Below are 15,018 nucleotides of genomic sequence, written 5' to 3' on the forward strand. Positions count from 1 at the left end.
TGCTGGGTAGAGTAGTCTTGGTTGTTGGTTCTTACTATTCATCACTTTCAATATTTCTTGCCATTCCTGTGTACTAGGTGTCCTATTGGTTCAACGGGTCAGCCTCCCAGTTACCTGAGGTGGACACTTTTGGTGTACCCCTTTGTGGACTGTGTGTACAGCCTTTTTGTAGTTAAGTGTTGATTATTGTTGGTGTCACTGGGAGGAATTGACCTCCAGGCCAATTATCTGGGAGGACCTGCTGTGTCTATAACGGAAGAATTGCTGTGCTGGAGATACGTTTATGGGGCAGGACTTGTTCCAATAAGGCTTTGGTGCTCACTGAGTCTGCCTCTTGAATGTGTCCCTTATGAGAGTGGTTGAAATCTGGTGTCATTTCACACCGACTACTAGATACTAGTGTCTGGATCTCCAATGGGGTGCAGGTCAGCTACTGTCTGAGGACCCCCAGCAGGAGCTACAGCAAGAACCACAGTTTTCTCCTCTTTGCTTGGGCGGTTTTGGAGCAGTCTGACTGGAGCTGCAGTTAATTTGGTTAAGCTCCCACAGAACAGGCCATTTATATGCAAAAGCCGCAGTGTGGAGCCTGGCCGGGTATGTAGAATGTGCGGGGCGGGGTCTCAGGGCGTCATTAGGCTAGGGCGTGGCAAACGGTGATGGCTGCCGTCAGCCGTCTCTGCCTTTCCGTGCAATGATTGCTGGGCGCACCTCTGCAAAAAAGTCACTCTCACTTTCCGACCCGATGGCCTAGTGTTCAGCTTCTCCCCGTAGGCGTCTGGGTCCCCCGCGTGTCCCCAGAAACTGGATTTCAGAGTGATCGGGAGCTTGTCTCCCTTCTGGTTGAAGAAAAGTCGCGTGCCCAGTTTCCCGCCACCAGCCCGATTCGTGCGCCTCCGTACCTCAGCTTTTCAGCGTTTGTGCTCCTTTCTCTTCTTAGTTGTAAATCTACCACTCAGCCAGCTTTCCCGTGGTTCTGAGTGGTAGACATTTTGTCTTTTAGTTGTATTTTTGAAATTGTTGTGCGAGGCGGCAGTTTAGTTGTTTAACTTTGCCGCCATCTTGGTTCTTCCTAATTAAAGTATTATTAATGAGACTGCTTCGTGTTTCACTAATTGAGCTTAATCCTGAAGTGTGTGTGAGATGAGCGATGCAAATCTGCTCTTCCTTTTCTTTCAGATCATTCTTGCCTTTTCTTAGTGTGAGCATCTCATGCTGAGTGTGATTCTAGTGCTTACACAAAAACACATACTACCTCTTTGTGTGGCCCTTAACATTCAACTAAACCATCTACTTCATACAGTACAGAGCTAAAAACAGGCATGTGTCAGGACGGGGGGGGGGGGGCGCGAAACAATGTTTGAGATAAGCTGTATCTGTCTCCATTAGAGGACCTTGCTAAGGGATTTTTTTACTGATAGTAATGGCTACATGTTACTTCAGCCTTATAATTTTACCTTGTATTTTATCCCCAATGTAAGATGTAACTCCATAAGAAGTGAAACAAAGCTTAAAAAAACAAAAATCAAGTGTTACAATGTGATATGTATCTAGTTGTGAAAATTTTAAAGAAAGACCAACTGGTTGAAAGAAGAGTAGATAGGTACTTTATAGAATTAACCTATATATATATATTTTTTGGTCTGATGTTTTAAAATTAAATCTTTATGTATAGTTGATCGCCTTAATAGTAACAACTTACTATTGTGTGTGTGTGTGTGTATGTATGTATATATATATATATATATATATATATATATATATATATTTATATTTAAAATATATTTTTATTGATTTCAGAGAGCAACAGAGAGGGAGAGATAGAAACATCAATGATGAGAGAATATCACCTGATTGGCTGCCTCTTGCATGTTCCCCAATGGGGATTGAGCCTGCAACCCCAGCATGTACCCTTGACTGGAATTGAATCTGGGACCGTTCAGTTCCCAGCTGACGCTCTATCCACTGAGCCAAACCAGCTAGTTTTTTTAAAAATTCATTTTTATTTTTTTAATTTAAGTCTTGGTATTCAAAGTAACATAGATTGAGGTTTCAGGTATTTGAATGGAAATTATTAACTTCTCATTTATTTGTATTTAAGTTAATTTCATTTTTTAAGAACTTTTTTTAGTATATCTTTTAGTTAATTGCTATATGGTATTTTTGATCAATTGCTATTGCTTTTTCTCTGCTCTCTCTCTTTCTGTCATAGGAGCAAGAAGGTTTGTGACCTTAGATTTTGGCAGACCAATACTGTTGACTGATGTATTGATTCCCACTTGTGGAGACTTGGCCTCCTTGTCAATTGACATTTGGACATTAGGAGAAGAGGTGGATGGGAGGCGATTGGTGGTAGCAACTGATATAAGCACCCATTCACTGATTCTTCATGACTTGATACCACCTCCTGTGTGTAGATTCATGAAGGTAAAGAACTTCAAGAAAGTGATATAATTGATAAGTTTTCCATGTTTCTGATAAGTTATGAAAAATACATATAATTAAAATGTATAACTATATCAAATTTTTAAATACATTACTCAGATTTCTGTTGTTGAATATGAGTGTATATGTATGTATATTTTTCATTTCAGATCACTGTCATTGGACGTTATGGAAGTACAAATGCTAGAGCCAAAATCCCATTAGGATTTTACTACGGTCATACCTACATCTTGTCTTGGGAGAGTGAACTGAAGTTAATGCATGATCCTCTAAGGGGAGAAGGAGAATCTGCAAACCAGCCAGAAATTGACCAGCATTTAGCAATGATGGTTGCTCTACAGGAGGATATACAGTGCAGGTTGTTAGGAAATTGCAGAATATTTTAATCTTATTGAAGTCATTATATTTATATATTTAAAATATTTTTATTGATTTCAGAGAGGAAAGGAGATGGAGAGACAGAGAAACATCAATGATCAGAGAATCATTGATCAGTTGCCTGCTCACCCCCTACTGGGGATTGTGCTCGCAACCTGGGCATGTGCCCTTGACTGGAAATGAACCCAGGACCTTTAGTCCACGGGTGGACGGTCTATCCAAGGAGCCAAACTGGCTAGGACTAACCATTATATTTTGTATAATGCCTTGCATATATTTTTCAAGTAATGTCTTTTCATAAGTGTACAGAAAAGAGCAGAAGGAAGTAGGGTATTAGTATGTTACAATAATCTTTAATACATTGATATATTGCGATTAAATAATTGGCTCTATTTATTTAGTACTTAACAAATTATTAATTCTTTTTAATGGTTGTGTTAACATGTTTTAATAATTTAAATTTTAGTGTGTATTCATAAATGTACATTAAAGAACATTGCAGGAATGATTTTGTTCAATTATTTTTTACTTACAGGTATAATTTAGCTTGTCATCGACTGGAAACTCTTTTGCAAAGTATAGATCTTCCTCCTCTCAACAGTGCTAACAATGCACAGTACTTCTTGCGGAAGCCAGATAAGGCAGTCGAGGAAGACAGCAGAGTTTTCTCCTCCTATCAGGACTGTATTCAGCTACAGCTTCAACTTAATTTGGCTCACAATGCAGTGCAGAGGCTCAGAGTAGCTCTAGGTGCAAGTAGGAAGATGTTGAATGAAACATCAAATCCAAGAGATTTAATTCAGACATCTTCCACAGAGCAATTACGTACTATCATCAGATATTTATTGGACACTTTGCTCAGCCTTCTTCACTCTTCCAATGGTTTGTATTTACCTTAAGTATTTTAAAGGCTGGGAATATTTGTTGTGATCTAGTTGAGTATTTTATTGTTGCCTTGATATTTCCTGGGTAGTGTTAATTATGATATTCATTCTAATATGAAGATGAAATCTGTTCTTTAGGTTAATTCATTTTTCCCTGTATTTTTTTTTTAATGGATTATTTTTTTTCTTGACTCTCCCATTGATGTGCCACATCGCCGTGTTACTGGCAAAATAATAAATATTGTTTAAATGTGCAACAGGGAAAACTTAGTAGTTGTTAATCTAATATAGAGCTGTCCAAGAGCTATATTTTATTATTACTGAAGCACATACAAACACACATACACAGCCTTCTGGTATATCCATCTCCACATACAAGAAATTTAATGAGCCGAAACCGGTTTGGCTTAGTGGATAGAGCGTTGGTCTGCGGACTGAAAGGTCCCAGGTTTGATTCCGGTCAAGGGCATGTACATTGGTTGCGGGCACATCCCCGGTGGGGGGTGTGCAGGAGGCAGCTGGTCGATGTATCTCTCTCATCGATGTTTCTAGCTCTCTATCCCTCTCCCTTTCTCTCTGTGAAAAATCAATAAAATATATTTTAAAAAAATTTAATGGATCTAAATGCGAACTCTTCCCTTCCTCAAGTATTTAGCAATTGAAATCCTACCTATAAAAATAATATAATTGTGTATTGATTGCTGGTAAAGAAGAAAACATGTCTAGTCATGCCGATCTTGATATCACAGCATACATTTAAATAGGAAATTTTACTGTTTTCTTTTTTATAATAGGACACTCAGTTCCTGCAGTTTTGCAGAGCACGTTTCATGCCCAGGCCTGTGAAGAACTTTTTAAACATTTGTGCATCAGTGGAACCCCAAAGATACGGTTACATACTGGTCTTCTACTTGTTCAACTCTGTGGTGGTGAAAGATGGTGGGGTCAGTTTCTCTCTAATGTTCTTCAGGAACTCTACAATTCAGAACAGCTTCTCATCTTTCCACAGGATAGGTAGGTCAGACAATATTGGACTTGTTATTAATGATTTATGTTTATTATGGTCTGTATTCAGATCTTGTAATCTGTACGTTGATACTGAATGGAAAAATGTAGCATGTATGTCTATTCAGAGGTTGGAGCATGCCCAGTGAAGGGCATATTGAAGATTATACATGACTAGAGGCCTGGTGCAACAAATTTGTTCACAGGGTTTTGTGTCCCTCAGCCCAGCCTGCACCCTCTCCAATCTGGAATCCCTCTCACAATCCAGGACTGCTGGCTCCCAAATGCTTGCCTGCCTGCTTTCCTGATTGCCCCTAACTGCTTCTGCCTGCCAGCCTGATCACCTCCTAACCACTCCCCTGCCAGCCTGATTGATGCCTAACTCTCCCCTGCTAGCCTGTTTGCCCCTCCCTAACTGCCCTCCCCTGCAGGCCTGGTGCACGGGTGGGGGCCAGCTGGTTTGCCCTGAAGGGTGTCCTGAACTAGGGTGGGGCTTCTCTTGGGGCATGGGGTGGCCTGGGCAAGGAGCCCGTGGTGGTTTGCAGGCCGGCCACGCCCCCTGGCTACCCAAACAGACGCCCTGGTATCTGGGATTTATTTATCTTCTATAATTGAAACTTTGTAGCCTTGAGTGGAGCCAAGCCTCCTGACACTCCGTGGCTGCAGCCATTTTTGTTGGGATTTATTTATCTTCTTTCATTGAAACTTTGTAGCATTGAGTGGAGGCCTGGGCCGGCAAGGGCAGGTGGAAAGCTTGGCTTCCTCTATTGCCAGGGAAACGCAAGCCTCCCTCCTGCTCTCTCCTTGGCCGCAGCAGTCTTGGTTGGGTTTATTTGCATATTCTCTCCTGATTGGCTGGTGGCCATGGCTTGTGGGTGTAGCGGAGGTACAGTCAATTTGCATATTACTCTTTTATTAGATAGCATAGTATAACTAGACTATATTCTTTAGTTTCCTACTTGAATCATGCACTTTATAGATTTTTGTTTACTAGTATTTCCTATCAGATCATGCTATTTTATGTGTTAAATATGTTTTTTGAGATTATGCTGCACTTCCCTCTACCTGATTTCTTGTGGTTAAAGTTAGAAAATACAATCAATAGCTTGATAAAGCTAACTAACATTATACATATAGAGAGCTTGCTTAGAACCAAATATTACTCTTAAATCATTACTCTTAAATTTCAATGTAAATATTTTTTTGAATTAACAATTAAATTGAATCATGATGACTATTTTATTTCTATCTTCTTTTTAGGGTCTTCATGTTACTTTCCTGCATTGGTCAAAGGTCACTTAGTAATAGTGGAGTATTAGAAAGCTTACTTAATCTGTTGGATAATTTATTGTCACCTCTTCAGCCACAGTTACCCATGCATCGGAGAACAGACGGTATTATTTAAAAAGTTATCTTTAGTAGAAACATAAGATTCCTGTAAATATTGCTTTAGAAATTAGGCTGAACTACTTTAAAAAATATTCAATATTGCACATTTTGTTATTATTATTATAATGTAGACTTTTTTGGATGACCAGCCTGCATGTGATTGACTTCCATATAGTCACCGCTTTTTCAATCTTTTCATTATTTGAATTTGAACTTGGAAATTATTATAATGTGTTTCTTCTATACTGTCATAACGAAAATCAAACTTTCTTACTTAAGTTTAAGGTTAAAAGTACCATTGCTGTTGTGGTCAATGAAAATAAGTTTCATTTGAGGGAGAAAATTTTTATTGAAATAAAGTCCTTAGAGAACATTTGATTTTCTTCATAATCTTGAGGCAATTTTATAACTTTATTAATCGTAAATTGAGAGATTTTTTTATTTCAATCACCAGTAAGTCTAAAGATATCATCTTATACCTTGTTGGCTAGTTTACAGTTTATCTCTTATAGTCAATCTATATTTAAGATTCTATTTTTGTACCATGAAGCATTGTTTTCCATTACAATCAATTTGTTCCTTGATTTGTGGTCTTAAGTTCCAATTTTGAGGCTTATTATAAATAAATATTAAGTATTAATAATGATATGGTATGTTTTAGATTTATAAGATATTTTATCTCATAATTATTTTATTTGACAACATTAGGACTTTTAGAGTCCCCTGATTATATTTTAACCTCCCATCTCTTTATAGGGGTACTAGATATTCCCATGATCAGTTGGGTTGTTATGCTGGTGTCCAGGTTGCTGGATTATGTAGCAACTGTTGAAGATGAAGCAGCAGCTGCAAAGAAGCCGTTGAATGGTAAAGACAGGGAGAGGTTTCTGACAGGTATCAGAAGTTTTTAATAATCTGTTGGTGGGGTTTTTGAGAGACTTACAGTTGTTCCAGAACTATTTATTGGCTCAGAGATTCTAGCTGTATGTAATTTATGTAAAATATGAATTACCTTTACCAGGAATCTTTGTAAGGATAGAATTCATTTTTGAAGAACATTATGGACAAACCTCTTGTCTGAACCTGACTTTAGTTTCTAAATACAATTATGTCTTTCATTGAGGTTCCCCCCATACCCATTTAATCAGTTTATAATAATAACAACATATATATACATATATGTGAAGTTTTAAAAAAGGAAATATGTGAAGACTTCTTTTGTTTTATGTTACTTTAGTATAGTGTCATTCCATTTACCATTATAAAGTACAGTTCTATTAATTAATTACAAATGGCTTTTATACTTCCAGAAATTCTGAGATTTTTGTTGTAATCGTTCTTCATAGTCTTGAGGTAACTTTTAAAAATGAAGGGAAATCAAATTGCAAGATGAATTGTTTTCTTTTCCTCTTCCAAGTTAAGACGTTATAAAAATGAAGCTATTTGTAATAGCTGCATATAGCTAACAAGTGCCATACAATTTGAAATTTTAAACATTGTCAGGTTACTAGTATTAAAAAAAATATCCCCTGGAGTGTCTTATAGGTGAATCTATTGATTATGGTGTACATTATGTTTTGGAAGAGGATGGGGGATTCTTTTCATGTACAAAGAATTTGTCTAGATATTTATTTTTTAAACAAATACTGTATGTCAGTGGTCAGTTTACTCAGTTTTAGGATTAGATGTAAGACAATTAAACATGGCTATAGTATGAAGTTGAAATATAATAGTATTGGAGGTCTTAAGTTTTTATTTGTATCATTTAAAGATTATGGAAATACATTGGTGGAAGACTTTTTTTTTTTTAGGGTTTTAAGAATTTATACTTGACTTGACAAATGGATAGTAGAGAATCGAAAAAGATGTCTTTAGGTTAATCAAATAAACAAATAATTTGTTGGGTTAAGTGTCGGAATAAGCCTGAGTTGAGCAGAAGAATGACACTTAAAGAATTGCCTGGAAACATTGAGAAAAAAAAAAAAGAGAATAAGTAGAACTATGCAGCATGATACTTGAATTACTCAACCTTATTTTTGCAGTCATTATGTCAAATTATTGAGTACCATTTTAGGGGCACCTGCACAAAAGCATAGGAGTTTGAAATTTAGGCAGTATTAAGTATTTGTTCTTGTTAGATTTGAGTGACATTTTCACAGTTGTATTGTACGGAGATTAATCTTAATTGTGGATAAAGTTGGCTATTATCTGGAAGGATTAGAGAAAGAACTCTAGTCTTAGAGTCACTTAGGGTTTAGGTTAACCTTTCCAGGGTAAAAATATTAGCAATTTCTTTACAATGGTTTTCTTAATTTTTAAAACTGCTTTGTCATGATTGACACATTTATAATTTTATGCTTACTGGGTATTAAAAGTACTTTAAAATTACATTGAACAGAATTATTAATAAAACTTTTCTTTGCCCTATAGGTAACCAGTGGAGTTTTATTAACAATAATATGCACACTCAGAACATACACAGGTCTTCCAAAGGCAGCAGTAGCCTGGACAGATTATATTCCAGGAAAATCAGAAAGCAGCTAGTTCATCATAAACAGGTAATTTTTAATACCTTTTTTATTTTAATGTTTGAGAACATTGTTTTACAAGTTGCATGGGATATACTTGCATTAGGTATGGCATGTGAAGAGCTAAGTAGGCAAATTACTAACACTTTGAGACTGTATTTCCTTATTTGTAAGACTGCAACAATCATTATCCTTTGCTCTCTGCCTTTGTTCTTTCTTATTCTAATCCGTTTTTCATGCTGCCCCTGGGGAGTTCTTTTTAAAAACCAACCATTGGATTATCTCATTCCTCTAATTCTTAGTTTCTTACAGTTGACCTTCTAATGAAGGTTAAAACTTCCTTAACATGGCTTCAGAGCATCTATTATCTGACCCTCTGTCCAGCTTTCAGGTTTGAATTTTGGTCTAGCTACTTTGAGTTCCTGGACCAGTTTTCTTATACAGAATTTTGGTTGTGCTGTTTTGTCTTGTTTTATTTTTCCTCCAAACAACATACTTTATTCTTTCTCTTTGATAACCTAACTTATTTTTTCAGGTCTTTCTGGTTTCTAAATTAGGATAGTATTGCATATAATATGTTCCTCCTGTGTCTTATATTTTTCCTTTCATATGCATTTTATGTTTTTATAGGGATTCTTTTATTTTGTGAAAATGAGATTTGAGCATTTCACTGAGTAAACAATTTCTTACAGTACTATTAGGAATCATGCAGAGTGTGTGTTCTTTTATTCCTGGCCTCTTTTGCTCAAAATGATGTTTTTGAAATTTATCTATTATTGAGTGTATTAGTGGTTCTTTTTTATTCATTACTACTACTTCATTTTTGGAATGTTCCAAAATCTGTTTTTTCACTTTCCTGATGATGAAACCTTTAGTTTTTGGTTTATTCTTTCATTGTTTTTCTTTGAAATATAAATAGATCTCCGCTTCTTCACTGTGCAAATGCTTGTGAACACATACACTCACTTTTTCTTTTACAGAAGGTATATGGGGTGGGCAAAAGTAGTAGGTTTACAGTTGTGAGTCAGTGAAACTCAAGAGTTTCTTCTTGTTACTATTAATAAATCATTATTACTAACCTACTTTTGCCCACCCATGTATATTAGGATGTGATTTTATTGCAGGCCATCTGTGGATTCTTGTGGTTTTGATCTCAATTGGTTCTATGACTTTCTCTTGAAAATTAAGCATAAAATTATTAATGTGCATTTCACTTTGTGGAAGTGAGTTTATAGCTGACCTCAGATTCTTAGGATGCTGTACTTTATTAAAATTACTTAAAAAAAGATTTTTAAGTTGACTTTTAGACAGGAGGGGAGCGAGAGAAAGAGAGACAGGTAGACCAATGTGAGAGGGAACATCTCCTGCATGGCCCCTACTGGGAATTGAGCCTGAAACTCTGGACATGTGCCTTGACCGGGAATCAAAGCGGCAACCTTTCAGTGCATGGGACAATGCCCAGCCAACTGAGCAACACTGGCCAGGGCTATAGTTATTTTTGAAAGTGTCTTCCTCTATCTTACAGCAGGTGCTATATCCTTGATACTTAGTATACAACCTAGTGGGTTGTCAATAATATTTGTGTAATTGATTTAAGATGAAATGACATTGTATGTGAAACCCTTAGGATATGGCAAGTTTGTGAAAGCTTCAGGCTTTTTAAAAAAACATGACTTAGCACCAACTTGTTTATTTTCACTTCTAAGTTTTTCAGCTATGAGCGAACTATTTGATCTTTTGCAAGAAAGATGATGTGAAGCCTTTTCTTATTTAAATAATTATTTATTGACTGGGCATCGAACTTGCATCCTTGGCGTATCAGGGCAATGCTTCAACCAGCCAGGGCTGAAGCTTTTTCTCTCAACTATTTTTCTTTTTGAAACTCAACTAATTTTCAGTGGTACTAATTTGCATTTTTTCAAATATAGCTAAAATTTATTGGTCACTTAATGTTTATGCTGGCTGCATTTAATTTAGGGTATGAAAATAGAAAATAAACATAGAGTGTAGTTCAGTAGATTTTTTTCTTAGTAAAATATTATTACTGCATTTTATTTTTTAGTGTGAAGGACATTATTGGACAATTGGCAAGACTTAAAATGGGGTTTGAGAAGTAGTGGCAGTAGTGCATCAATGTTATGTCTCTGATTTTGATGGTTGTATTATGGTTTGTGGGAGAAAGTTCTTGTTTATATGAATTAAACACTAAAGTGTTCAGGATTGATTGGTCATCAGGTTGCAAACTTATCCTCCAATAGTTTTGGGAAAAATGTCTTTATACAGTAATTTAAATTATTAAGATTGTGGTTGTTTCAAAATAAATTACAAGTTATATTTTTTTCTTGAGTGTAATTGTATATGTTAACTATAGAGCTCTTGGAAAAATTGAAAATAGTGATTTGTAGTAGTTTTTACATTTGCATAATATGTATTGATTAATATATGTACATGGCTGTTTTTAATTTAGGATAAATTTTCATAATGGTATAACAGCCTAGTTGGCATTTATTTATAATATGATAATAACATTTTTATAATTATGACTGTAACTTTCTAGTGATTTTCTACTTAAGAGTATTGTTCTGCATACATGGCTATATGAGGAAGTGGTTAAATCATTCAATAGATTTTTAAGGTCTTTCTGAGCAGAGATATTTCCCCCCCTTTTGGTCTGTTTGTTCAGTACTGCCAACTAGTGGTTGCCAGGGATTACAGACTATGCAAACAGGTTATGAGAATAGTAGGTGGGGAACAAAGAACAAATGAGGGCACCTTGGGGTGATGGAACGATTCAGTATTAACTGTAGTGATGATAGATACATGAACTAACATATGCTTAGAATTGTATACAGTGAAAATACACACACACACACACACACACAAATGAATATAAGTGAAACTGGAGAAATCTGAATAAGTTTGGTGAATTATAACATTATCATTACCCAGTTGTGATATTTTTTCTTATACTATATTTTGTAAAACGTTATCATTGGGGAATTTCAGTGAAGTGCCTAAGAGATATCTGTATTATTTCTTTTTTTTTTTTTTTTTTTTTTTGTGTTTGATTAGTTTTTTTTTATTTATTTATTTTTTTTTTTAAATTTCTTTATTGATTAAGGTGTCACATATTTGTCCTCATCCCCCCATTCCCATCCCACCCCTCTCCCCACGCATGCCCCAATCCCCTGTTGAACTTAACCGTTGGATAGGCTTATATGCATGCATATAGGTCCTTTGGTTGAACTCTCCCCCTCCCCCCACCCTCCCCCTACCCTCCCCTATCCTCCCTCTGAGGCCCGATAGTCCGATCGATGCCTCCTTGCTTCTGGTTCTGTTCTTGTTCCTCAGTCTATGTTGTTCATCATTTCCCCTAGATGAGCGAGATCATATGTCACTAGATATATACTAATAAGCACTGAATGTGAGACGAGCAATAATAGTTATGCTGACAGGCAAATGAATCAGTCTGTAGCGAGCTTCCCCCTGGACCAACAGTTCTTTTGAGACTCAATTTCAATGTCCAGTAGTTCCTTATGTGTACATGTCAGCACTGACCCCCCAGCTCTGGATGGTGGACAAATGGCGGTAACGGAGGTCCGACTCCCTCTGGTTTGGTCTCGGCCGAACCCAGGGGCACGGCGTCACCCGGACTAAGGGGCACGTGGCCTCACCCATACCCAAGGGGCGCGTGGTCTCACCCGGGCCTGGGACCCAGCCTCACCCGGATGGATCCAGGGGCACACGGCCTCACCCGGACCCAGGCTCTGGCTTCACCCGGACCCAGGGACACTTGGCCTCTCCCAGACCCAGGGCCACTTGGGCTCACCCGGGCCTAGGTGCACGAGGCCTCATCTGGATCCAGGGACACATGGTCGCACCCGGACCCAGGGACGCTTGGCCTCTCCCAGACCCAGGGCCACTTGGGCTCACCCGGACCTAGGTGCACGAGGCCTCATCTGGATCCAGGGACACATGGTCGCACCCGGACCCAGGGACGCTTGGCCTCTCCCAGACCCAGGGCCACTTGGGCTCACCCGGGCCTAGGTGCACGAGGCCTCACCCGGATCCAGGGACACATGGTCTCACCCGGACACAGGGACGTTTGGCCTCTCCCAGACCCAGGGCCACTTGGGCTCACCCGGGCCTAGGTGCACGAGGCCTCATCCGGATCCAGGGACACATGGTCGCACCCGGACCCAGGGACGCTTGGCCTCTCCCAGACCCAGGGCCACTTGGGCTCACCCGGGCCTAGGTGCACGAGGCCTCACCCGGATCCAGGGACACATGGTCTCACCCGGACACAGGGACGCTTGGCCTCTCCCAGACCCAGGGCCACTTGGGCTCACCCGGGCCTAGGTGCACGAGGCCTCATCCGGATCCAGGGACACATGGTCGCACCCGGACCCAGGGACGCTTGGCCTCTCCCAGACCCAGGGCCACTTGGGCTCACCCGGGCCTAGGTGCACGAGGCCTCATCTGGATCCAGGGACACATGGTCTCACCCGGACCCAGGGACGCTTGGCCTCTCCCAGACCCAGGGCCTCTTGGGCTCACCCGGACCTAGGTGCACGAGGCCTCATCTGGATCCAGGGACACATGGTCGCACCCGGACCCAGGGACGCTTGGCCTCTCCCAGACCCAGGGCCACTTGGGCTCACCCGGACCTAGGTGCACGAGGCCTCATCTGGATCCAGGGACACATGGTCGCATCCGGACCTAGGGACGCTTGGCCTCTCCCAGACCCAGGGCCACTTGGGCTCACCCGGGCCTAGGTGCACGAGGCCTCACCCGGATCCAGGGACACATGGTCTCACCCGGACACAGGGACGCTTGGCCTCTCCCAGACCCAGGGCCACTTGGGCTCACCCGGACCTAGGTGCACGAGGCCTCATCTGGATCCAGGGACACATGGTCGCACCCGTACCCAGGGACGCTTGGCCTCTCCCAGACCCAGGGCCACTTGGGCTCACCCGGGCCTAGGTGCACGAGGCCTCATCTGGATCCAGGGACACATGGTCTCACCCGGACCCAGGGACGCTTGGCCTCTCCCAGACCCAGGGCCACTTGGGCTCACCCGGGCCTAGGTGCACGAGGCCTCATCTGGATCCAGGGACACATGGTCTCACCCGGACCCAGGGACGCTTGGCCTCTCCCAGACCCAGGGCCACTTGGGCTCACCCGTGCCTAGGTGCACGAGGCCTCATCCGGATCCAGGGACGCATGGTCTCACCCGGACCCAGGGACGCTTGGCCTCTCCCAGACCCAGGGCCACTTGGGCTCACCCGGGCCTAGGTGCACGAGGCCTCACCCGGATCCAGGGACACATGGTCTCACCTGGACCCAGGGGCGCTTGGTCTTTTCCAGACCCAGGGGCACGTGGCCTCACCCGGGCCTAGGTGCTCGAGGCCTCACCCGGATCCAGGGACACATGGTCTCACCCGGACCCAGGGACGCTTGGCCTCTCCCAGACCCAGGGCCACTTGGGCTCACCCGGGCCTAGGTGCACGAGGCCTCATCTGGATCCAGGGACACATGGTCTCACCCGGACCCAGGGACGATTGGCCTCTCCCAGACCCAGGGCCACTTGGGCTCACCCGGGCCTAGGTGCACGAGGCCTCACCCGTATCCAGGGACACATGGTCTCACCCGGACACAGGGATGCTTGGCCTCTCCCAGACCCAGGGCCACTTGGGCTCACCCGGGCCTAGGTGCACGAGGCCTCACCCGGATCCAGGGACACATGGTCTCACCCGGACCCAGGGACGCTTGGCCTCTCCCAGACCCAGGGCCACTTGGGCTCACCCGGGCCTAGGTTCACGAGGCCTCACCCGATCCAGGGACACATGGTCTCACCTGGACCCAGGGATGTTTGGCCTCTCCCAGACCCAGGGCCACTTGGGCTCACCCGGGCCTAGATGCGCGAGGCCTCACCTGGATCTATGGACCCCTGGCCTCACTCGGACCCAGGGGAGCTCGGCCTCCCCCAGACCCAGGGGCGCTTGGCACCTCCGCAAGAGTCCCGCCTCTCCCCGCAGGCATCTGGGTCTCCCACGGGTCCCCAGAAGCTGGATTTCAGTGTGATGGAGAGCTAATCTCCCCTAGGTTTGGAACAAAAGCCCCTTTCCCCCGCCACCAACCAGACCCACGCGCCTCCACACCTCATCCCCTCCGATTCGCTGGTTTCCTCTTCCCTCTTAGCTATAAATCTACCATTCAGCCATCTCTCCTGTAGTTCTGGATGGCAGAGGCTCTGTCCTCCATTCGTGCCCCTGAAATTGCTGTGCGTGGTGGAGTTCGCAGTTCCTTTGTTTAACTTAGCCGCCTTCTTGATTCTCCTCTGTCAAAATGGCTTAAAGGGCTTGAATGTAAGATGAGAACTCCTAAGAATC

At 41.8% G+C, this 15,018-nt stretch overlaps 1 protein-coding gene across 2 annotated transcripts in view; it reads left to right on the top strand.

Annotated features, from left to right (window-relative positions):
• BIRC6 (baculoviral IAP repeat containing 6) overlaps positions 1 to 15,018 on the top strand; it is a 188,101-nt gene that overhangs the window by 86,919 nt on the left and 86,164 nt on the right. The window contains exons 27-33 of one of the 2 annotated variants that reach the window (XM_054728248.1): positions 2,210 to 2,424; positions 2,592 to 2,800; positions 3,356 to 3,702; positions 4,499 to 4,718; positions 5,970 to 6,103; positions 6,855 to 6,992; positions 8,529 to 8,656. In XM_054728248.1, the coding sequence (XP_054584223.1) occupies positions 2,210 to 2,424; positions 2,592 to 2,800; positions 3,356 to 3,702; positions 4,499 to 4,718; positions 5,970 to 6,103; positions 6,855 to 6,992; positions 8,529 to 8,656 (1,391 nt within the window). The remainder of the gene's footprint in view (positions 1 to 2,209; positions 2,425 to 2,591; positions 2,801 to 3,355; positions 3,703 to 4,498; positions 4,719 to 5,969; positions 6,104 to 6,854; positions 6,993 to 8,528; positions 8,657 to 15,018) is intronic. The other variant, XM_054728250.1, reaches the window with a different exon arrangement.

The sequence above is a fragment of the Eptesicus fuscus genome, chromosome 16 (genome assembly GCF_027574615.1).
Source record: "Eptesicus fuscus isolate TK198812 chromosome 16, DD_ASM_mEF_20220401, whole genome shotgun sequence".
Lineage (NCBI taxonomy): Eukaryota > Metazoa > Chordata > Mammalia > Chiroptera > Vespertilionidae > Eptesicus > Eptesicus fuscus.